Source organism: Mizuhopecten yessoensis, unplaced genomic scaffold (genome assembly GCF_002113885.1).
Source record: "Mizuhopecten yessoensis strain PY_sf001 unplaced genomic scaffold, ASM211388v2 scaffold11115, whole genome shotgun sequence".
NCBI classification, from domain to species: Eukaryota; Metazoa; Mollusca; class Bivalvia; order Pectinida; family Pectinidae; genus Mizuhopecten; species Mizuhopecten yessoensis.
In genome coordinates, this window is record NW_018408887.1 from 917,077 (window position 1) to 943,644 (window position 26,568).

Consider the following 26,568-nt stretch of genomic DNA (forward strand, 5'->3'; position numbering starts at 1 on the left):
TTTTGTCATTCTTCTGTACTTTGGGTTCAAATGTATCGTATATTCGTTCAGTTTGAAGAATCGGGAAAGACCTGGAAAGAATCTGTGAAAAAAAAGAGAAATGTTAGAATGATCGAGATATACACATACCAAATAACACATACATGAGAAGTAATGATATATTTGCTTATTTTATAAAGTTGTAATGCCCCGTTGTCACAATTAACTAGGAGCACTGGATAGAAATGATAATTAAAAGGTTTAGACAGCAAGTTCAAATAATATGAAGTTAACACTGTTCATGCGAACACCTCTATTAAGAGACCAGATTTGTTAAAATATTACTTTTAATGTTCTCCATCTTCTTTTCTTTGTGAATTGATTATGTATAAAGAGATCACTTGTGTTAAGGCAACACTTTCTATGTTCCTCTTTTTAGTGATTTCATCGTTAATTGAACCTGTATTTAGAGATCATCTATGCTAACAGATCATTGTTATGACCTATAGGTGGTCTCTGAATTAATGTTTGACTGTACACTGATGAACAAATTTGTAGAAATACGGCTACAAAATAAAATGCATTAAACGAATATTGCATGTCATGTAGCGTAATGCATTTGGTGAATTAATTTTCCCCCTGGACCTCTATGGGAGAGGTTGTTCCATTGGTCAAATCATGCCGTATTAAACCAGTTATAACTATATCTCACCATGCAGCCATTGTTTGTTAACACATATATTGTTCTTTGAAAAACATTCACCGTTATCAGGCCGCCTCATAACGACACCCATTTTTTTCGGGGCTGAATAGTAAGGTTCTAGAGGTAAACTTGACCTGAACAATTGATGAAAGTATGTTGTAGTGTCATTTACATCATCAAAATATGCTACATGAATTCACCCTAGCATTTGAGGGTACTCAAGGGAGTTTTGAGATAACTTCCAAGTGTAAACATAAGATTTCCCTCTGAAAGGTCTTATCAAAGTGCTATCTATTTGAAATGTCAAAACCTTGACTCGGCAGCATAATACTTTACCTGGTCACAGTATTTTAACAACGGACTGTATATAGGTACATTGGTAGACACTAACAAATTTTACATAAAATGTTGGTTGGAGCGAAAGAAAATGTTCACATGTGTACATCAATGTGAAGATGTACAGAAAGCTGTACATCAACATAGAGACGCACAGTCTTGTGTACAGTAGCGTTAAGACGCACAGTATTGTTGTACAGTAGCTTTTATACCACCGGCCGTACTACTTACCCCCGGGTGTCGTAGTGAAGGTTGGTAATGAGGTTGTTACTGCTGATGATATCCCTATAAAACAATCTTTAACTGCAATAGCTATACAGATAAACATAATTATTTGTTATGCAAGTACTTATTTTGATTTAAGAAATATTAATATGGATTCATATGGTAAATGACTTTAATAATCAATAAAGATAATAAAATACCTTTAATTGAAAAGAGTTTCTTACAAGTGTATTCATTGTAGAACAGACAGTTAAAACGTGTTTAGAATCATCTTTGAATGAACGTGTTTAGAATCATCTTTGAATGTTTAAGTATACGTACCTCCACATATGGAATCATGGATGGTGTGTTTGAGGGTCAACAAACCATCAGCATTACTGACGTGGAATGCGTGATGTCCATCGTTTGCGAAAGAATTAATTTCATCCATATTTACTCCATTTCCTATCCCAATAGCTATACCCGTCATGTTGGTAGCCTGACGTAGACTCGTTGTCTCCCGTAGAAAGCTGGGATGACTAGAGGATTTCCCGTTTGTTATAAGAATAACGTAGGGTTTAACTCCAGGTCTCGCGCCTTTAGCAGTGGTGAGAGTGGTGTGACGCACAACGTACAGGCCAATCCATGTGTTCTGTGTCCCTCCAATGTATGACGTGCTCTGTATGGCTCTGATCAACGATGTTTTACTATTGTACTGCGACAGGTAAAAATTGGTACTAGCGTGAGACCCAAAAGTGACCAGACCGAATTTGACATTATAAGGAACACCTGGGAACTCATTAACAACTTCAGACATGAAAGCGAGTGACTTCTGGAAGTTGGATTGGCCCTCAACTCCGGACGCATCTATAGCAAACACTACATCTGCCAAACAAGCTGAAACATTTCTATACATTAATATTAATATATATTTTCTAGATAAACCAGCCAGCTCCAACATATTTTCATTGCATAAATACAAACATCTCTGGTTTACCTTAATAGAGGTCTATCTTATGCAACTTAATACCATATCTAATATAGTATGTAAATGTGATAATAAATTAAACTATTTAGACAACAGCACAATGTTTTACTGCATAATGCAGATGCATTAATATTATAAACCCAGATGTCAGACATTTTTAAGACAATTTTATGCGGCGAGGTCATCGTAGTTTCTTGCTTCTTGCCTGCGGGCTATATGTTGTTTACTTAAAAAATGCCTATTCAGGGCTATCTGATGCAGAGGGCAATAAGACGAAATGTTTCCAAACATCTTTAAAATGTGCATGTTATGCGGTATCTTTCAATTCCAAAATAGTGTACAACTTCAATTATAAACAAAAACATAACATAATTATAGAAATGCCCACATTTTATCATCGAACGTACGCTTGTAAGGTTTTGTCATATTACCGATACTGTGGGATATCTGTGGAATACTTAATGAAGTTCTAGGTGTCGAAATAGCTGTTAGCATCAGAATAATAAATGGCTCTATTGGTCGTTTTCGTATAAGAATAAAACATCTATCAAGTATATATAAATTGGAAGCATCGATTATTAACGTTGATAAATATTCAGATAAGTATAAGTGAGAGATGCATGTACCTAAAATGGTGATGTTTTGAGGTGTACGGGCAATACGCAAGAAATTACGGTAATCAAAGTCATGTAGTAATAATGTTACAGCAATATCACTAAAATGAAAAACTACAGAAAAATTAACAGAATAAGAAGAATTGTCTTACCGGAATTTGTACCTGTTGAGGCTGGTGTTGTTCCTTAATAGTACAGAACACAATATTCAAATATTTCACAGTCATAAATGTTATCATCAGCATAGTAGTAAATGGCATTAAAAACCCTATATCTTAAGCATCGATACATGTTTTTCTGTTCCTTTAGAGGTCTTTTCTACCATTCCAGCTGGTAAGAAGAAGCTTGTTACCCTGAAGGGGAAGGTAGTCTCGTGCAGGTTTACGTTATAATGGCATGACATCATATCACAGTAGAAATTTAAAGAAAACAAATTTGTGTCACTGGAATATGTTCAGATAATAATGATAATAAAAGATTACACAGACTCAAACGTTATTTTGAAACATTTTTTTTACGGGAGTAAAACAAGTGAACATCTAGCTGTGTCCAACTCTCGGCTTAAAGAATATAACTAATAGAGTTATTTATGGATATAGTTATATTTAGGATTTATCTGCTATACCTTCACGAAAAGGGGGTATACTATTAGTTCTATGTGATTAAGCAAACAAAATGATAGGAAGATGGGTGTTTTGGGAGACACAATCGAAAAGAAAAAGTTGGCAGAAAGAAAAGAGTATACCTATCCCAAATGTTGGCAAGCAGAAATCACCAAATAAGCCCCAGTTTCCACAGTCTATGCCTGCAGACGTATATGCAATGGCATACAGGAACCCTATTCTTTTCCCAAACATTTGGGGAGATACTATGAAGCAACACCGTCTAATAAAATTACAAAGAAATACAAAAACACATTTTGTTCCTACAAAGTTTAAACGGAGACAACTTAAGTACATACTTACCTCCTGCCCCTCCACCACACGAAGACTCCTTTAATTCGGACTGAATAGTATGTAGAGCGTCAAAACTGCCGACAGTGAGCACGTGCTGTTGATCTGCTGCCATAGACAAAAGTTCCGTTTGGGAGATGTAAGACCCTATTCCAATACTGATAATCTTAACACCCATTTGCTTTAACAAGTCAGCCTGGTGAATCGTGTCAGTACTGCTTTGTGATTGTCCATCTGTTAAAATTATTGCAATTTTTTGCGCATTTTGCCGAGCTCCGTGACTGGATGAAAACTGGAACTGCCTTGCATATTGTAAACCCAACTCTGTGTGTGTGGTACTACCGATATAGGCAATGTTTGTTAACTTGTTTGAAATGTCTTGTACGCTGTTGTATGTATTCAGATAGAACTCGTTTCTTGCTTGTATAGAAAATGTTACCAGGCCGAACTGGACATCATGTGGTCCTATGCTGAAGTGTTTGACGAAGTTAGACATAAATTGCAGTTGTTTGTTGAAGTTGTCGCCACCCTCACTTCCAGACGAATCCAAAATGAAAACGATATCCGCAGGCTTGGAACCACAAGCTGTAAACCAGTTTTAGATAGAGTCAATAAACAAATGAATTGATAAGTAAGATTTGGTTCTAAGAATTAAACATCAATCCTTTGAAATGAAGATAATATTACGCTTAAATTCTATACGATGGTATAATGTCTACTTATACCACTTTTATAATCGTCTGCGTATTTCCGTACACAGTGCAACAGTCATCCACTCTTGAAAGATTTTGTATTTTGAGGACATTATGTTATACCTTATCTTAATTAATTATCAATAGAAAGATATAGATGAATATATCTAAGATAAAAATTGATCTTTAACGTAAGTTCACTATTTATTATACAACAGTAAGAACGTGTGCAGTAAATAAGACCTAAAAGTATTTCAATCGTTACGTTTCGTCTGACAGATCGTGACAAGGTTTGACTCGAGATGTAACAAGAAACAGGTTAACCAATAATAAAGGTTTGAAACGAATGGCATTGTGGCTGCGATTTTTGGATCGGAAACCCAATTAACAGCAATGTGACTTACTTGTAGTGACAGGAGGAATGGTACCTGCAACAGTATACAAAGTTCTAATATGTAATGTGTTTTGGGTTCAACAATATTCCGAAGTGAAATTACTCTGACACTTAAACCATACGCGTACTGGGTAATTATCAATTTTACTAATGCAGTAACTTACCCTAAAATAGATATGACCAACTCATCTCAATAAAGTCCACGCACTTATTTATATTTAGCCATACATTAACGAACTTTAATTGCAATATCATAAGGTACCTGCTTCTGAACAATCAGCACGTAATCAGATTACTTATGGCTGAATATAAATTAGTGCGTGGCCTTTATTGAGATGAGTTGGTCATATCTATTAATACACAAGTCTTTGATATTTAGATGCTTTGGTTTTTGCATCTTTCCACTTAAGAATTATGTTGATTCAAATACCCTACTATTAATGCATAACTGATACCTACCCCCACAAGCGGTGTTTTCCAGTTCAGACTGTATTGTATGTAGGGCATCGAAGGTTGCTACGGTGAATGCATGGTTACTGTCTGATGCTATGCCGTTAATCTCCTCTTGGCTTACTTGCGTACCAATACCAACACTGATGATCTTTACCCCGATTTGCTTAAGTCTCGATGCTTCACTTAGAGTCGCTGGACGGCTATGCGATTGTCCGTCCGTCAGTACGACAGCAATCTTCGTAGCATTAGGCCGCGCGCCATGCCTGGAGGTGAACTGGAATTGTCTAGCATACTGCAAGCCTAGTTCTGTGTATGTTGTGCTGCCTCGATAGGAAACATTCTGTAGCTTGGTCATTATATCAAGTTTGTTATTGAAAGAATTCAAATAAAATTCGTTCTTTACTATGTCGGAAAATGTAACAAGACCAACCTGGATGTTCTGTGGACCAATTTGCACGTTATTCACAAAATTACTAACAAACTGGAGCTCCTTTTGAAAGTTATTTTGTCCTTCGCTTCCGGATGAATCCAGGATGAAGACGACGTCTGCCTGTGAGGTTTTACAGCCTAGAGCTAACATAAAAGGAGAAAAGGTAATTGCGTCTCATGTTCTAAACGTATTTGTAATGCACAATATGAATGGTCTGATTTCCTAGCTCCTGTGCTCTTCATATCAACCAGAATCGATAACAATATATGAAACTATTACTCCTGCAACCGTGAACCATACCAAATTTGGGAGAGATTTCTATGGATCTAACATCAACACCAGGATAACCACTCGTTGAATTTGAAATCGGATTTAGGTGTTGGGTCTGCAGTGCCATAATTCACATTCATGCCAAATTTCAGAAACATGGACAATATTTTGATTTTAACCAATAGCCCTGGCAGCCATGGCCAGATTTGAACTCCGATAAGGAATTAAAATGTATAGATGTACATTCGAAATTGTAATTAATATTAAAATATTGCATAAGCGTCGGCTGATTTTTTTTAAGGATAGAGGGAAACAATGGCAATGACAATGGTAAATCATGCGCAGTGCTCATCTACACATTTCCGGCAATACTCTTTGAAATTTCATTTCTATGTGGTCAATTCTTCTTGAGAAAATGTCCGGAAACATTTGACGGGATAGTAATGATTTATTGTAATATTATGAGGAACGTAACAAAAGCAATACCCTAAACGAATTTCGTCTCAATAGCTAACGTAACGCTTTAGTATATGATTTGTATTTCTTTCAATTAAGGATTTCAAATAGAATAAATCTAACTATTTTTTATATTACTATTGGACTTAATTTTGAACATTTTCTGTGAAACATAGGTAATTTGAGTACTCGGCAATGTGAACAGAAAATATAATCTTGACATATGACGAAAGGGAGGGAGAAAATATTCGTAATTATTTCAAGTCCAGATAATCGTTCTATTACAAGTAAACAATACGGTAACACAACTTACCGGTAAGGGGCGCAGGTGTAGCAACTGCAAAAGTAAACAAATTTCCCAAAACAACAACAACAACAACAACAAAATTATTAGTGAAATAAAACACCATGATATTAAATTACTTTAATTCCTACACCTGCATGAATTAGTCAGATGAAAATATGTAAAATGAAAAGAACATTGTACGAACTGAGCATCATAAAAAATATTACACTGATTTTGTTATCACCTTTCATTCGTACGTAAACTAAATTCAGAACAGTCTAGGGAAATATTTGATAATGTTACAGAATTGAAATCTTACTATTGCATGTAGCTGCTGCCACATTGTGCTGAATAGAGGCCAAAGCGAGGAAGTTCTCCACTGTCAAAATATGTTTAGGATCGCTGGCGATTGCCTGTAATTCAGACGTGCTCACCCCATCGCCTATTCCGATTGCGACCACTTCTATTCCTGCTTGGTGAGCCTTGGAAGCCATTGAAGCTGTATTTGTACCGTCTTGTGACTGACCGTCTGTCATCACCACCAGGATATTCGGGACATCATTACGCATACCATGAGCTGACGTGAAACCCTGTGTAGTGACGAAATTGATTCCCTCTCCTGTGTTCGTGTTACCGAAAGTGAACGGAACATTGCCGATAGCGTTTTGGAGGCTGGCCTGGTTATGGTAAGTATTTAACCAGAACTGATTGTGAACGTGCGATGAAAAAGAAGCAAGACCAATCTGGACGTTGTTTGGACCAATATCGTAAATTGCTGTCAAGTTCTTCACAAAATCCAATTGATGTTTGAAGTTTTGCTGGCCTTCACTTGTTGAAGAATCAAGCAAAAAGATAATGTCTGACTTTTGACCACGGCAGTCTGAAAGCAACGAAAAACGATGTATAAGTAATTTACTTCAGAGTGAGACACACAAAGTAATTACCATCTTTGTACGTCACTACTGCTTTCTTCGACCCTTATAAAATAGTACGTCAAACAACTTATACATTATACTGGTCGAAAAGAGAGTTCAAACAATTTAAAAACATACCTTGCAACCTAAAACCCAACCAGAGATTCCGAGTATTCAACAAAACCATCATTCGAACTCAAAACTGTGGCGAAATATGAACAAAGGAAAGATTAACTTGGAAATCCTTGAAAAAAGTATAAGGAAAATAAAACCGGAAAGGTAAGCGTCTTCTGCTTCATCGACAACAACCGCCATGTATATCTAGGTCAAATCCAAGTAATGTCACGTCCTTACATCGAGGATCCGGTAGTGACAACAACACCACAAGGCACACTAATGAGTATAATCAAAAGCATCGACTTTTATGTGTGGAGGGTGTCTGATGTCACGTGACGCAATATATATATATAATGCCCTGGGAAACTGTTCCCCGCTTTCTTTACCAGTGTATTACATATACTAATGTTTATGCTGGTGATGTAAAATATTTAGGACAGTCTGGAAGCTACTTTGTACACAACCTGTTATTCAACAGTGATCAATCATGCTCATTTTAACAAGTCAGTTTTATTGACATGACAGTATATATTTCCATTTAAAACGTATAAGATTTTGCTTTAAAACCAAGGTTATCTGTCACTTAGTGATACATTACTTACTGTCATATAAAAGATGCTTGAGAAATGTTTGAAAAAGTCATTTGCGTTTCTTGACGGTATGTGAACAGTGTGAATCCCCGGATATATCATAATTTTATATAATTATATTTAGTAATCAGCCATTAGGCAACCGAGCTGTGGTAGGAATGTGAGTAGAAAGATTATCGTGCTTTTCTTAAAAACAGGTAAGCACCCTAGCGTCCAAGTGTTGAGTAACTACCGTTTTACCCTAAAACATATTCATATGAACAATCACTCAGGATATCACAAGATTCCTTTCTGAGATCTCGAAGCTGTTTTGCTGCAGAAAAACTGCAACTTTGTCAACATGTGAAAGTTCAAACTTATCGATATTGCAATACTGCATATATAAAATTGTGAACTATGTGTTTGCTTGTACATGCTTGAAATATGACATACCTTAGCAGAAAGTTATCTTCCCGGCAAATTAAAAGGCAAAGCGTTGACCACACTGATGTGACAAAAAATATCTGAACGCTGCAATTGCAATTCACATTAAATTATACCTAATTTATAGAAATTGCTTTATACGGGTCTTGTTAAACTATGGAATTCAACAAGATGAACCCTAAATCTTAGTGCTATTCTGATTTAAGTCACACTCAACATGCATTGTGTATAATAGAATATTAGTCGGGGGTGATAACAACAAAGAGTATTTCATATTACTCTTCGCACGAACCCGAATTTTCTCTGGCTCTGACATCAGAAGTAAGACGTTTTTACAAATAGACCTATGTGTCTGGTTTGGGGCCAGAGCGCACAAATTTCATAACGTAGTGCGCTCTGGCCTCACACTAGACATCTTTCTGTCAAAATGTTTAAGTCTGGTGTCAGGGTCAGATGCAACTCGGGCTATCCCCTCACGTATCATAAAACCTGAAAAAGAGAAAGAAATATATATAACTCTTAACTGAACAGTTGATTTTAACACAATCACACTATCTCTAGAAATCGAATCTAAGAAAAAGAGAAAAATTACATATTTTATAACAATGAATGCTGGTACGAAATTTGTTTGTCGGTGACACGATGTGTGTATGGATTTTGTAAAGAAGAAGGGAGTAGAAAGGTGAGTATACCTTTTCAAGAAGTTTATTCGAACAATATTTGCATCTCTCGAAAAAGGATGAAATGTCATGTGATTTGCGATGGTCTTTCGTGGGTTTTGTAGTTGCTATGAAACCAATAATATAAATACAAAGACATTTGTTATTAACTCTGTACCTTCTGTATCTCATGTAATCGTTTACAAACTTTTTGATTAATCACATAACTATTTGATTAACCTGTATGTCACATCTTATTTGAATACAGAATTTCATAACCCCAATATCATTTTAAAATCCGTTTGATAAATTGCAAACATTCCCTTCCTTATCAGTACGTGATGTCAGTATTAACAAGAGATAACTTTGATAATTCATGGAAATTGTTTTATGTGGAATAATGTGGATTTTCTGCAGTATGTTAAGGTATGACGCATAGAAAAAAGTTGAACAATTACATAAGATTTGAAAATCAAAATTGCATGACCGTAATTTGTTTTTAAATCTGTACTTATAGAATACAAACATTTTCTTATCAGTGCGTGTTATAACTATAAATTGTGTCAATGGGAGATAACTTTGATGAATAATGGGAATTGTTGAGACTATTTTGTGTCTAAAAGTCCGGGTTTGCTGCTGTATATCAATGTTAATTATTCCCATTTCTCATATAAATTAGGTATGGTCTCATTGTAATATTTTGAAAACAAACTGTGATTTAGCAATAAAACGTATGCATTCAATCTAACCTTGTGTCCCTTGAGCCACGATCAAGGATATATAAAATCCAAACAGCACAGCTGTGACGCACTGGAAACGATTCGCCATCTTGAATCTCTACTTGGTCCTACAGGACACCTTGTTCATGCATAGATATCGCCGGGCTATCGATGTTTTGAAAAGCATTGTACAGAGTAAGATAAGCAATTATATACAGGAGTCGTTCAACATGGTTGACCCACATTCACAAGCCACACATACATATTCGGAATATATATATATCCTTATGTCCAGTGTGAACAAACGAGCCGATAAATTTGTTAAGAAAAATAAACTCCTACTTGTAACACTTTATAGTGTTATGTCACCATTATATTAATTGCATTACTTTGACATTTTACTGTCGACAAATGTACATTTCAGTCATATCTTGACATGAACGGACCCAGAAAGATATAAGAATATATTGAGATGATAAGATATGTTATTATGAAATTATGTAACGTGTTGACAATATGCAATAATAATGTTGACATTCGTGATGAAATATTTTGTCGATATGATATATGACTATCACGTCCATTCACCTTGATAAGATACCATTTTGATATACATATCACTTAATTTCTATGTTTTTATATATTGTTTCACATCAACGCAGCATCTCTTAACAATATGTATCTTTCAAGGTCAAGCTCGTGCTAAGATTATTTTCTTTTCTTGTCAGAATTTTCGTCCTTTTTGAAGGTTGGCGGCAAGAATTTGAAGCAGACTGTTGGCGTACCTAATGTAACAAGTCGATCTCTCTTGTTTTCATATCAGGAAGAATATATCAGGACAGGAAACAAAGACAATACCATGTCCATCAGTTTTGCTTTTAAATACATCGATGATGTGTTGCCATTAACTAACAAATGGATTGAATCTGCCCTTCTGAACTTCAAATTTAGATAATTATAGACTCTTTTACAACAGCTGCAGTTTTTGTATCTTTACTCACAGCATAAATAGCAGTGACGGCAAATTATCAAACTGTATGAAAACCGATGGATTTCAAAGGTGGGGTCAACATTTGGCCCCCACTTCGATTTCTTTTATTCTTTTGCCATATGTAGATCCAAGAAAATGATCAATAACTGCATAAATGATTATTCATAATTACTACATATAACCGTAGTGGACCTCCTTGCAGAACACCAGGTTGATTGACGGGGGTGTCCTAACAAATTGTCAGATAAATGTCACAGGCGAATGTTATTTTGAAAATGAATAACGATAGTGTATAGCGTATACAATTACTGTTATTTTGATATTAAATATGTCATATTGGTATACATGAAATAAGCGTAGTGATGCATTTAATTAGAAATACATCCAACATTTTCACAAAATTTAAAATAAAACCCGAATTGTCAACATGCAAATGGTAGTCTATATTTTCAACTTCTTTAATTTCACGTAATCACGGAAATTTGATTATCAATGTTTATTATTGTAAATACCGATACAAATACTGTTTCTGTATCATACCAACACACTTTATTATATTACGCTTGTTTTAAAGTTATGTTCAGCAGTAATAACTCGTGAATATGTATTCTGCCAAAATAATCTTTCCTCTGGAGAACTACTTAAGGTTGATATTGTATTATAGACAAAGCTATGCAATAATATAAAACAAAAAATTAATCTTAATAGTAAAAGTATTATACACTTTATTATCCCCCTCCCCCCCCCCCCCCCCCCCCCCCGAAGTTAGGGGGTGGGGGGTGGGGGGGGGTGTTATACTGGAATCAGCTTGTCTGTCCGTCTGTCTCTTCGTAGAACAGGTTTTTCCGGACAACTCCTTCTAAAGTAATGGACCAATTTCAACGGAAGTTTCCACATATGATAACTACCACCTGAAGTTATTCGTTCATTTTTTTTTAAATCAGACTCTTTTTTCACGGAGAAATTACCCTTTGTTAAAAACACTTGTCCAGACAACTCCTCCAAAATTATGGGGCCAATTATAACGGAAGTTTACAGATATGGTAACTGCCCCCTGACATTGTGCATTCAAGTGGTATGTTTTCATTCCGACCCTTTAAAAAGGAGTAATAGCCCTTTGCTGAAAAAACACTTTGTCTTCCTCATAAACTACTGGGCCGATTTCAATGAGCGTTTACTGATACAGTAATTACTCTCTGATGTCGTGCATCAGGGTAATATTTGTTTTCATTTTGACCCTTTTTAAGAAGTTATTGCCCTTTGTTAAAAGTCTTTGTCTTGACAACTTTTCCTCAATTACAAGGACGATTTCAGCAAATCTGGTTCATGTGGGTTGACGAGATTTGGTATGCAAGTATGTTTTTGCATTGGGGGGGAGTACAGGAAGTATGTCCGTGACCTATATACTTAATTAATTACTGGTGGGAGACAATGGATTATTTTACAATGCTTTGCCTTAGTTAGCTTTTAGCTTACAGTTCTGGTTTATATAGGAGCGTAGGTATTAGTTAACCTTTGACTTAGTTTAAATTTGTTGCCTATTACCGCTTCATCAAACAAAATATAAAGGAACATTGTATTACATTATTTTATATCGTTAACTTTAAACAAATAAAGCAAGGAAAGATATCCTTGTCTGACCCCCCATACATTTTGTTTTGTTTGAGCACGTTTGATTTTGTGACCTTGAACGAAGGTCAAGGTCATTATAATTTTCACAACTTCAATTCATTCACATGAACAACCTATTTGCCAAATGACAAGACCCATGGACCTTTGGTCATGAAGAAACACAAGTTAAAGGAAAGTGGAAAGAAAGCTATGTTTTTCTTTTTTTGAATAAAAAGTGTTATGTGACAAATTTACCGGTTGTCATTTTTTTTGAAATTCCTGATGTCGAAAGACATTATTAATAGCCAACTTTTAAGCAAGTGTGATACAAAGACTCGTTTTAGAAGTATGTACATTAACGTTTCAAAAAGGGAAATTTTCTCATTAGTAATGAAATTTCACATACTTTTCTGCTTAAATCTTCAATAAAAAGAACAATGCTTTCTTGAAATAGTGTAATATTCGGTATCAAAAAAACAGTTGGAATATGTTGCACATGATGATGATATACTTTTAAATTAATTGTGTCATCTAAATGCTCTAAGAGGAATTGTTTAACCGCACCTTTAACATCCACACAGGTGTAAGTCAATTAGGTCCAATTTATCATAAAATGAAATCTGAAACTAACTGTTCCTGATTTAAGCTTCCTATACCCATACCTTTTTGGAATTATCATGTTTTGAAATTCCAAGCGGGGCCCGACGCTAATGTTAAATCCCCGTAGGCGTTGACCCTACCTTTCTGATAGGAAATTTTCCCTTTCTTGATTGCAGTATACCTACTTGCACGTCTTTTATTAGGTAATATTCCTTTTGCTATATAAACTTCAAAGTTTGTTATTATGACCATAGGTGTGCCTTGGGTTCAGTTTTCACTGCCCCGGTTCTGTTTTTGACGACATGACATCAATAGGATTTCACTATATTTACCTGGCGCGTGTTGTCGATGAAGCAGAAGATGCTTCTCCTTTGGCATCACGTGATATTACTCTACTTTTACTTTATCAGGGTTCACTGCTTTCCTATGCGCCTTGGTTCATAGTTATCCCTATTTTTTGTTTCCACTTCAGTATTACCTGGTTTTACTATAAATGAACTATGTAAGTGCTATCACATCAGATAAATTTTCCCGTTTATTGGCATAATTTCAATGTTTTAAATAGACTCGACCAAATATAACAGTAAGTTATTGCTGCACCCAATAGAATATAATGTTCACTTAAGTTGCTACGTTCCATGAATCAGACCACGACAATTTGAATCATCGAAATGTTTTAATCGTAAAATGGTGATATACAGTATAAGGAATGCATCAAATGAACAGAAGAATATACGCCGAAAATGAATGGACAATATGGTGATTTTTTTGGCAAAGGAAGATTCTCATGTTTGCAAGGTCATAGATATTGCTTCATGCCACATGAGGAACTTAGTATTCTAACGGATATGTATGAAGTGTAGTGTATTGAAAACAGCGTGCATATTGGTTCTTAAAGGAACTATCCGCTTGGGTTATTCGACATCATTTCTTTTGTAAACTAGATTTACTGGTATTTTTTAAGATAAAAGAATAATTTAATATACATATAAATGGCTAGGTAGCACTTATGATATCTAATCTACATAAAAGAAACAGATTTCATTAAAAGTTGAAAAATTGTTGTACTGATATATATTTGTGATATAGTTGTCAAGTCTTATTTAAAAGCATTTTTTTATAGCGGTTTTTAGGACAATTCGTCATATAATGTCTCAGAGATGTCATGAAACTTTGCGAGGCTCCAATGAATCGTTTGTATAGTGATGCTGTGTAAATGTATTGTAATCTAAATTGGTAACTGATACATCATTTGGGTTTTGTATGCAACTAACTTTTTGTTCTGTTCGTTCTCCGTTGGGATCTGCTGCACTCATTGCGTTTACCCCATTTTTTTTAGGTATTGTCCGGTATCAGAATAATACGACTGGGAGGGATGTTGAACTACCGTCAAAGGTACGAACAATTCAATACATAACGTGTGCTGTGAGTGGCTCAACTACGTCTTGACACCGATCTCAGCTGCAGCAGTACTACAGAGCCATTTATACAACGAATATCCACTCTGTCTCAATGTGCTGTTGTTGAAATCAATCAAACCACAAATATTAGTACATCGAAGAATTTCACCTATCGGCTGAACGCCAAAATGGGAATTAACGAAATAGATTTGAAGAGTTAAAGCGTAAACGAAAGTACCTGCGATTATATCATCTTATATAATAATATATATAACACTTACTAATCCCTGACGATGAATTGTTTTAATGAAAGTGTTCCTACATAAGACAAAACTTATCGAAATTGTCTTTCTTACTCTGGCAAAAGATGTATTTACAAATGCATTTTACCAACTTCAAATTCCATGGAGATGAATATGATGTAGAACAACCTTTAAATACGTTTGTAAATTCCAACTCTTTCATGATAACGTGAGAAAGGTAGATAGAATGACTTTGCATCCCACATTTATACAATTTCGGGGTAATTTCATAACAGAAATGTAACACATACTGACACGTTGGTTGTATTATTTCACTGAGAACTATTGAGCAGATCACTGTGTAGCAACTGATTCTGACTGTCTGACAAAATAATGTCAATAGTATTTAATGAACACAATAGCATATGTGGAATCTCATTTGGTTTTTATTATCGTAACTGAGAATTTCGTTTATTTAAAAGCTAGGCAAGCTATCAATTGGTTGTAAAATAGAAACAAAGTTTAAACAATCGCAGTAAGAGCAAACCCGTACAAAATGATTTCATATTAGCAGGGATCACATATAAGATGAAAAACATACCCTAAAGGCGATAATTGAGGTCCCCAGTCAGTCATCTCTCTCTTCAGCGTTAACCCCGCCCCATTTCCATTTTAACTCGTAAGTATTTTTGTGTGCTGTATAAAGTTTTTCCAAAATAATTCTAAACATTTTTCGTAACATTTGTTGTTGGTCAAGAACATATTTACATAGAAAAGTCAAGGAATGGCTGTATTTTCTTCACGCGGGTTTCTGTCTACTTCCACATATAGGGATTGCGATATAAGACTGAGTCGATCACTGGTAGCTCTGTCAGATAGAACGTCCTCCTAGACTAAGAAATGTTAGACTTTGGATGTGTGGTCTCATGTTACGGTCAATGAAATGTTGTAAATGTTCTTATTCTAGCTGTGAAATTCTTTCATTTCTTTTCGAGCTTACTCAATGTGCTAAATTACTGTAACTGCTGTTAGTATTTGCGAATATAGGAGTGCCCTAAAAAAATGAGTTTAACAATGTACCCACGAGTTTTGATACACGTATAAGTCTTGTATGTTTTCGAGAATGAGGGAGAAATGTAGCGGGACTGTGGACGAGAGAGATCAATTGGTTAGATCGCTTCTGGAATAAAAAAAGGTCTGGAGTTAATTTTTTACGGTAAAAGTATGAATTAAAGTGATGTGAAAATACTCGTGTTTTCCGCCTCGAGTAAAATTAGCACGCGAAAATTTGTTTATAGATTAAAGATATATAACGCCTATAGATTTCAGCACTATTGCCAAGGCGGCAATTTCCATACCGATATCAGTTTAAAGAGTCTCAACGCGGCAATTTCCATACCTAGATCAGCTTAAAGAGTCTCAACGCGAAAATTTCCACACACAAAAACATCCACCATAACAGTATCCTCTGTTCACATAAGAATATAGATAGTAAGGCTGTAGGACCGTATCACAGACTTTGAATATGCTTTCGCAAAAGAAACTACCACTCAAAGTTGCTTCTTGATTTTATTTGAAAAAACTGTTTTACAAACACCATAGTGAATTTGGATACAAAACTGGATTTTGCATGTTTTCCTCCCCTGAAAAACAGGAAATTGAATATTAATCGAAATCCGTTTATTATGTACTTGCCTCAAATAATACAAAAATAGAAAATCAGTTAATGTTTAAGATAATCAAACCTCAAATATAGGGCCTTTACGATATTTAGGAAGAACTGTTTGCACCATTATTGCAAATGTGTAGGAAGATAAGCACTGAAAACAAATGCGTTCATACATTTGTGTATGTATGTGTGGAAAAGCAACAAAACCTAGCAAGGTTACCGTACATAATAATGAACTGGACGTTACCTTTATCCTCTCACCCAAGAGTGGTTGACGGGGGGTCTGTAACGTATATTTCACCTGAAATAAAAATGATCGCTAAAATTACCGAGATGTAACGACACTTTCCATTTTTTTCTGAATAACTGTGAGAAGTGTATGATCTATCTCGAAAAAATAAGGCATGCATTTCCCATACATCAAAATGCAACTTTCAAAACATGACCACTGGCTTAAATTGTGAATTTATGGCATCAGCTCAGACACAGGCTCATAGGTGAAGTGAACATGAGGTGTCACGTGAAAAAGTTTGCATGCGAAAAAAATGTACTTTTGAGAAAACAAACGTTTGAATAATTCTTTCTAAAATAAAATTCAAAAACTTAATTTTATTTTACAACGATTGCAAACAAGTTCTTTCAATTTATATTGATCACTCTCGGATGGTAGCGCGCATGTGGTCTTGATGTGCGAGTTAACCGGAGTACCCGGAAAGACCCCATGTAGTCGGGCAGGTGATCTCATACCGTTTAACGTCCGATCAGCGAATCGAACCCCAGTCGTCTTGGTGAAAGCGCCATCCTCTGCACCACCCAACCAACCTTAATTTATTGTCGAAAAGGCAAAGACTTTAATTCCCTCCCTATCGATATCCAGTTTACATGAGTTTGATGTGTTCTAAAATTTGAAACCTTACCGTCAGTAGTTGTTGGTACCGGCGTAGTGGTGGGCATTGGTGTGGTGGTGGTAGGCATTGGTGTGGTTGGTGGTTCTGGAGTGGTTGTAGGTTTCATTGTAGTGGGTAAGGTAGCTTAATATAAAAGGTACATACTTCAAACATGCTACCATCTTTAGTTTTATAAAATGACATATATTAGCCGACTTTCTAATTCAAACAAGAGTGCCATTACTGTTTAAATTTAGGATAACGATTTTTGACACAAAATCATACATGTTTGAAAAAATATTTAGCCTGTCCAAATTTGAATAGCACTCTGATATTAAAGTAATAAAGGAACTATTTTATTTTTTACTTAGAATGTTTGCTGTACTTATATCCTCTATCGTCATTCCAAGTGACCATTACTATGTGTGTGTAAACGATAAGTGACGTTATGCATCTCGTCTAAACGAGCGAATCACACTACAGTAACAAAGCAGAGTAGATGTTTTCACTTTTTTTCAAAAATCAAAGAGTATTTTTAAAACATAGCAGCTCGACGTTTTCCCATTTATATGGTTTTATATATTAGCATCGACATCACTACTTATAATTTTATAATTGAGATTTCACATATTCATCATGTGTAGCCACAACAAAACTGTTTCAAGCTTATCATTTAAAAAAACCGCAGTTTTGTTATGTATGTTTATCAAAAGTATGATGTAGATATATTTTGTTTCTATGTATACTCACTTGTCCCTTGTACTGCAAAGTGTAAAAAAGAATAGATTATATATTAACAGCATGCTATTTCTCATGAGAAATATACAGTAACTGCTCTGCACCATCAAGCCTGTACTTACGTGTTACTGTCGTTGGCGTAGGGGTGGTCGCTAAAACAAGCAGGTGACACATGGTGAAACAATAATAAAGCCTTCCAATTGATAAGCAAGCAAAGCAATGAAACTGTTTACTCTTCGAATGTTCTCAGTATTTACAAAAATGGCATTTACAAAGTGTTCATAGTTAATGCAAAACATAAGACAGGAGGGAAAACGACGGTTTAATTATAGCATTAAAATTCCCTTGAGATGCTCAAGTTCTCCTTTAGAGCAAACCCTGCATGTGCCACTGTAAGCATTATATACCTGGCATTGTTGTTGTTGGAAGCGGTGTGGTTGTCGTTGGTGTTGTGGTTGTTGTAGGCGTCGTCGTCGTTGTTGATGTCGTTGTCGTTGTTGGTGTCGTTGTCGTCGTTGATGTTGTTGATGTCGTTGTTGTTGTTGGTGTCGTTGTCGTCGTTGATGTTGTTGTGGATGTCGTTGTTGGTACTGGAGTTGTTGTAAGTTTACCACTCAAAGCTGTATAGCAAAGTTGTTCAAAGCAACAGCGGAAGCAGAATATGACATATACGTACAATGTATATGCGGATCATAGTAATGCTATTGCCATCGCAACATTACGCCAAAAGTAAGTGAAAGGCAACAACGAAAGCAGAGGTTACGTAATTTTGGATTTTCACTGTTGTTTAGACCGTACTGGTAAATGCAGTTACGGGTATCTCAAAATAGATGCTGATATTACCGCTTCGAATGTACTTTTATCACCTTACGTTCCAAAAGAAATGTATAATGTGATATTAACATGAAGGGAAAAGTGAATAAATAATTATAGTTGTAAAATGTTGGTACACTGTTAATTAAAGTAACTGTTATCAATGAAGTTTCGTCTTGCAGTTACCGGTATCGGTTTAACAACAGTTATATCAACTATCTTTAAATCGCAAAGCATAGGCTATTTAATCAAAAGGTAAGGTAAAATCAAATGGTTAAATCCCAAAAGAGATGCATGTTATAGTTACAATGTAAGAGAAAAAAAATATTGTTTAAACATTATACTTGAATATAGAATAAATTTAAGAAAATACATACTGAATTATTTGGTTATGGAATGTAAACAATACTAATTAAGAAAAACATTTTTACGGTAAATTATAAAATCGTACCGTCACATGTTGCCTTACGGACTTCGCTTCTGATGTTACTTAATGCATTAAAGTCAATTGCGTTGAAAACATGACGACTGTCAGTTGCAATGGTATTTAGCTCAGATTTATCCACGTTAGATCCTATTCCGATACTAATAACGGTTGTATTCCCATTCTGCTTTAACTTTGCAGCCTCTGCAACTGTTTGTGAGGAGTTGGTTGAAGCGCCATCTGTCAGTACGATCACGAAATGATGGGAGCTCGGTCTTGCTCCTGCAGGCGTTTGAAGACTATGTTCCCTGATGATCTTCAAGGCTTCGCCGGTTGCCGTGGTTCCAGACTCGTAGTTTGCTTTCTGAATTGCTGAGAGGACCGACTGTTTATCACTATATTGGTTTAAGTCAAATTCATTTACTGCGTGTGTGCCGAAAGTAACAAGACCGAACTGTACATGTCCAGGGCCAACAGGAAAACTGTTCACGAACTGGGCCATAAAGTCAAGCGACTTTTGGAAATTAGTTGAACCTTCACTCCCAGAGGCATCAATGGCAAAGACCATGTCGGCTCTGTCATCATAACCACAAGCTAAAATAAATTGAAAATTCAGGTTTGTTTTCTTCAGTAATCAATACATAAACATTATATAAATGCTATGATTTTGGCTATCCAAGTTCATATAAATGTATGCAAGTCAGAAATATCACATCGCGTGTAAATTCTACTTTTAAAAAGAACTACACGATTCAATACTCACTATTACATGTAGCAAAGGTGATTTCCGACCCAATTTGTGACAGAGAATTAAAGTTAGCAACCTCAAACATATGTGACGAGTCGGAGGCAATTGTTAGAAGTTCATCGCGGTTGACGCTGCTGCCGATACCGATGGAAATAACCTTCATACCAGGAATGTTCTTCAGAAGCGTAGCTTGTGTCTTGGTTAGTCCCGAACTATACGACTGACCATCGGTCATAACGACCACGATGTGGGTTGCGTTTGAGCGACCGCCATGGCTGGGTAAAAACCCAGTCTGTCGGGCGTACTTGAGTGCGTCATCTGTGTACGTCAGACCTCCATCGTAGGAAACATGGGAGATACCGGCCATTAAGGCCTGCTGATCATGGTAGGCATTCAATTTGATCTGCTCGGTGACGTGGGTGGAGAATGTTGCCACGCCTACCTGCACGTTATTGGGACCGATCTGGAACTGACTCGCGAAGTTCTTCACGAAATCAAGTTGCTTGTTGAAGTTAGTCCTTGTTTCACTTCCAGAGGAATCAAGTAGGAAAATTATATCAGCAAGTTTTTGTCCACATTCTAAAAGAAAATATAGTTGATAACTTTATACATTTAGTATGTGATTTTAAGTGTTCTCTATCACCCTGTAAATGTTGCAAATTATACCCATAGTTTGTAATATAATAGCTACATGGTTAATAAACTCCAAGTTCCAGGTTTTATGAAATTATGCTCCACTTTTCATTGAAAAATGTATAAAATAATTCATTTTGCGAAGCATTTAACATTTTTTGTAATGAACATATGTTTATCAATTGATGATATTGCGTTTAATTAATGTCTCGGTGTCCGAATCTAGTATTAGATATACGCCATGGTTTACTGCTCAGCATTGTTTAGTAACGATGTCTGTTTTTACATGTATGCTAACATACAGGTTATGCAACTGTAGTTACAGCGGCATCAAGTGCGGAATGTTTTTCTCAAAGATAGCATTTGCCAGAATTACACGAATTGAAACAGCTTTAATTCAATAACATTAAGTGAAAACACACTAACGGAAGACATTCTAAACACTTAAAAAGGAGGCAAACCAAGTGAATATACTCACCTTGGTCGACATTCGGCGCTTGTGTAGGAACTAAAAGGTTGAAAGTAACAAGTGTCATATTAGAGGTAGAGTATGTATGTACATAAGATTCTTCTGAGAGAATTAAAGAAGTAGATTTCTAGTTTAAAGATGATAGCACTTTACTACCAGATATGCACAATACATCTAGTTTAACAGGTCCGCAATATCAGTGACGGGTATCCCAAAATGGATGCCGTCGTAACCGCTTCAAATGTGTTTAAATTGTATATAACAAAATATCATTCCTACCTCCGCAAGCTGCATTCTTTAGTTCCAGCTCGATACTTTTGAGAACGTCGAAGCTGTTGACACTAAACGCGTGTTGAGTGTCTGTGGCGATACTCGTCAACTCTCTCGAATCAATACCAGACCCTATTCCGATGCTGATCACCTTCACACCCATATCCTTCAGGTACTGTGCCTGTCTACTTGTGCTTGATTTGCTGCTGGACTGTCCGTCAGTCATAACAACAGCAATCTTGTCGGCGTTTCTACGCGCACCATGATATGCTGAATTAAAGTGGAAGAGTCGCGAGTACTGCAACCCTTTGTCAGTGTGGGTGGTCCCGCCCGTGTAATGAATATTCTGGAGCTTGTTCAAGATACTTGCTTGGTCATGGTATGTGTTGAAATAGAACTCGTTGTGAGCGCTTGTTGAAAATGTAACGAGACCGACCTGGACATTTTTGGGACCGATCTGAAACTGCTTTACGAAATCTCCCATGAACTGGAGTTGTTTGTTGAAGTTGGCGTGTCCCTCGCTACTAGACGCGTCCAATATGAACACAATGTCGGCTGGTTGAGTACCACATTCTGACAAAATAAAATTATTTACTTAATTTTTCTTTTTATATATGTTTGACACTGGTTTCTCTTATTTCTGCTTTTGTTCAGAATTAAAATGGATAAAATTAAATAGTTTAACTGATACTGCAAGCCTCTAAGCTAATGGTTTTGCTATCTACGGACAAAGAGTTCACTTACCTTGATCAGGCCGTTCAGCTGCAACAACAAAATGAGGTTAATTATCAAAAGATAATTTTATATTAACATACATTAAGCAAATCAAATGGGATCACTCCTAGTGACCATGGTATACCAAGGGATAAGTAGAAGGTAATCTTAACTCTACAACTACACAGCGAATATGGGACCGTTTGATATGTAACACAAACAAAACAAAATGTATCAATTAGCGGATAACTTACACTTGCATGCAGATGCCTCAACCTCACTCTGTATCGTAGCCAGGGCATTGAAATCAGGAACTAAGATCATGTGATTAGCGTCTGTTGCTATAGCCTGGAGTTCATTTTTATCCACGTCGGTTCCTATGCCTATTGCCACCGTCTTAATACCTGCATTGTGCACGAGCTTTGCTATACTTGCTGTGGCCGCGGGGTCATGTGACTGCCCGTCTGTCATTACCACAAGGATGTGGGGGATGCCATCACGCATACCGTGCTCAGCTGTGAAACTGTTGTTGACGATAAATTGAAGGGCCTCATCTGTGTACGTATTTCCAGGTAAATACTGAACATTGTCGATAGCGTTCTCCAGAGAGCCACTATCGTTGTAGGTGTTCAGCCAGAACTCGTTATTCGTGAGAGTGGAGAACACGGCCAAACCCATCTGGACGTTGTCTTTACCTATCTGAAACTGCATGGTGAAATTCTTCATGAAATCCAACTGCTTGTTGAAGTTCTCGCTTCCTTCACTTGCAGAAGAATCCAGCAAAAATACGATATCGGCCTTCTGTCCACGACATTCTGAAACAGGGACACATTTTTCCAACACGAGATGACAGAGACATTACTTCATTAAAATGACAATATTATAATGCAGTTTAAAGTAAAATTATATTTAGATATTTACTGTTTGTGTCTCATTTAGAGGTATGCATGTGGCAAAAATGAAAAGAAAAGAACTTATATTTTCAAAGTTGTCATACATGGAAGTCATATATTGTATACGTTCGATTCTTACCGTTTGTTTTACATGTGGCAAGTTCAAGGCTGTGCTGGATGGATGACAATACGTCATAGTTCTGGACCTCGAAAACGTGTGCAGGGTCTGTAGCGATGGCATTGAGTTCACCCTTGTCGACTCCACTTCCTATACCTATTGCGACTACTTCTGCTCCCGTCATATGAAGCTTGTTGGCCTCGGCTATAGTTGCCTGGCCCGAAGTGGACTGGCCGTCGGTCAAGACAATGACCACTTTAGCTGCATCCGGTCGGCCACCATTGGCTGCAATAAAGGTCTCATTTCTGACATGTGCGAGGGCTAGGTTTGTGTACGTTGTACCGGTGTGGTATTTGATAGCAGATATGGCCCCGAGGACCTGCGTTTTAGCAGTAAATCGGTTCAAATGGAACTCATCAAATACGCTGTCGGAGAAGGACACCACACTGATCTGAGTGTCGTCTGGTCCAATGTCGAACTGGCGGACATTATTTTTGACAAAATCCAGCTGTTTAGTGAAGTCGGTGGATCCAATACTGCTGGAGGAATCGAGTACAAACACGATGTCAGCCTTCTTCTTACTACACGCTGAAAAAAGTGTTCAAAAAGGCATGTGTACACGAGAGACGCAGCACATTTATGTGTAACAACACTAATTACCATGTGGGGACAATTGAACAGGTACCGTTAAGAAAAGAACATTTGTTTCATAAAGTCGTTTTATTAAAATATTTTGAGTTTTAAGAAAATATCGACCCAGAAATGAGGTATCGAGAGTAACATTTGATGTTAATTTAGCTCGAGACAATAACTCGTTTACCGGCAGTTGGAGCTTGACAGGCGGCATTCGTCAGTTCAGTCTGGATGCTTTGTAAAGCGTCAAACGACGATACCTGAAAGACATGCTGTGGGTCACTGGCGATGACATTCAGTTCTGACTGCGTAATGCCATTACCGATTCCCACAGAGATAACCTCGACTCCGCTGTGATGAAGAGTGTTGGAAGCGGCCGAAGTTTTAGATGGACTTGTTGACTGACCATCCGTGAGGACAATGACAATCTTCTCGGCGTCTGGACGTCCGCCATTGTTTGCGAGGAACGCATTTTGTCTGGCAAAGTTCAAAGCTTGGTCAGTGTTCGTGATACCTGACTGGTAGTTCACGTTGTTAAGCGCAGACAGCACGGATGATTGGGTCTGGTGCTCGTTCAACCAGAAATTATTTTTTACGTGAGTCGAGAATGTGATGGCACTGAACTGTGTTTTGTCAGGACCTACATCAAACTGCTGAACAAAGTTCTTCACGAAATCCAACTGTTTATGGAAATTCGTCGTTCCCTCACTTGATGAAGAATCAAGAATGAAAACGATATCAGCTTTTTCGTTACATTCTGTAATACGAAAGACAAAATTATCATACTCTTTCTAGTTCTCAATTGCAAGCTCATTACTGCTAACACTTGTGGAAACATGTATAGCATATAACTGAAAACTCCTCCAGGACATACTAAAATAAATCAATAACCTTGCATTCTATATTTTGTATAGGTTTGAAATGAAATTTCAACATGCAGAAAGGTATAACAACAATGTAGGATTTAAAAACATCTATTTAAGCATTGAACTGCTTTTAGTCGGCATTTATATCGTCGATATGGTTGCTATTCAAATGTAACTCAATGAAGCAGTCTAGCACTGCATGTCGAATATATATATTCTACTCGTCATTCATATTGACTGAATAGAAATATATTGATGCCACAGAAAATCAATCAATTTTATCCAAATTAAGCTTACATTTCAATTAAGCGTTTTGTATGATGTAATACCAGCCATCTTTAAGGGTGGATCAGTGCTTTCCAATATAACAATCATGACGTCATACTAATGATGATATCAACAATTTGTCCTTGCCACTCATATTTGATATGAATGCAATTTGGTGAGGTTATTATATAGTGGAAATGCCATACAATGGAAAATGGTTTCCTTGTGTATTCAATTGTACTCGCTTTTACAAACAACCATATTTCCAGTGCGCACTGGAATTCACTTCTCGGTGTTTATAATGACATTTATGTCGTCATAAAGCTAGCGTTTGGGATTACAGGCAAGTCAGTTTCTGTCAGAGGCTGTTCTTAACATATAATAAGAGGGATTTGTGTCAAGATATCATATTAGGGAAGTCATTTCTTAAAATGCTTAGTGTTAATAATGATATACAGTTATAATCCTAAGAAATGTAAATCTAAGGGAAGATTAGGATGTTTTCCATTGCCAGTCCGGTATGAAGTTCAAGTGCCATCAGACATTTTGTTTGCTCATCGAATACATCTGATCGCTACTCCGTTTCAAACCTGCTTAATGAATTTAATCCTAAAATGCAACATCGGGAACATGTTAGTCTGGAGGACGAAGAAGGAGGGGAGAAACACACTGAATTCTGAATTTAATGGCAATGAGTTTTCTTTTGTATGAAAATCTTACGATACATTTTTTTAATTAATTCGTTCATTCTATATTATTGCAACATATCATATACTTGATACTCCTATAAGTATTCGGGGATCGTAAGGTAAAGTATACTCACGTTTAGGAGGTAGAGCTGAAGTTTGAAGGAATAACACTCCAAGTGCTGCTACAACGAAACTGAACAGTGGAGCACCCATCTTGTCGTCCGTCTGGCCTTTGGGAACTGGCACTTTACCAACACATGTTATCTACAGATTGTCGGTCCATGTCCTTATCGTCAGTAGGGGTCACGCTGAAGGCTTGGCCAGTTTGTCGGTCACATAATGTTGTACTTTTTTTATCATGGGCTTCCATTACATAGCCTTGACTTGGGAGAACATATGGTGTCTTATATATGACATTTCGTCTTTTCGCTCGCGAAATAACACCGAGCGAAAAAAACGAAATAACGAAAAGACAAAAACCCGCCGAAGCGAAAAAACGAAAGATCAGTTGGAATCTAAGCTTAACGATGAACCGACAGATTATACGGATTATACAGATTATTTATTTAAAGATGTTACTTTACGAATTTAAGTTTAACATTTAAGTATACATTACAGCTTCGTTCAAGGAGATTCTATGATGTTTGGGACTCAAAGTTGTATCACATACCATCATTAGTTTTGTTTACTTGCTAAACAACGACGGGAAATAG

The 26,568-nt window shown here is 36.5% G+C and overlaps 1 protein-coding gene across 1 annotated transcript; it reads right to left on the reverse strand.

Moving 5' to 3' along the window:
• On the reverse strand, positions 1-26,119 carry LOC110466068 (collagen alpha-6(VI) chain-like). Its single transcript, XM_021522344.1, has 23 exons — positions 25,990-26,119; positions 24,221-24,790; positions 23,422-23,988; positions 22,644-23,204; positions 22,420-22,437; positions 21,685-22,248; positions 21,415-21,444; positions 20,319-20,882; positions 19,583-20,149; positions 18,331-18,342; positions 17,611-17,724; positions 16,955-16,994; positions 16,616-16,667; positions 10,211-10,298; positions 7,078-7,638; positions 6,786-6,809; positions 5,323-5,889; positions 4,874-4,897; positions 3,790-4,362; positions 2,977-3,009; positions 1,565-2,119; positions 1,250-1,303; positions 1-82 (listed from the first exon to the last, which is right to left on the reverse strand). The coding sequence occupies exons 1-23, from the start codon at positions 26,066-26,068 to the stop codon at positions 48-50; spliced, it is 6,252 nt and encodes a 2,083-aa protein (XP_021378019.1). The 5' UTR covers positions 26,069-26,119; the 3' UTR covers positions 1-47.
• Between the last annotated feature and the right edge of the window lie 449 nt (positions 26,120-26,568).

Coding starts and splice junctions, on each gene's coding strand:
- LOC110466068 (XM_021522344.1), bottom strand. CDS start 26,068: ATGGGTGCTCCACTGTTCAGTTTCGTTGTAGCAGCACTTGGAGTGTTA. Junction 23,989..24,220: donor CTGTCAAGCTCCAACTGCCG/GTAAACGAGTTA, acceptor CACTTTTTTCAG/CGTGTAGTAAGAAGAAGGCT. Junction 23,205..23,421: donor TGCCACATGTAAAACAAACG/GTAAGAATCGAA, acceptor TCCCTGTTTCAG/AATGTCGTGGACAGAAGGCC.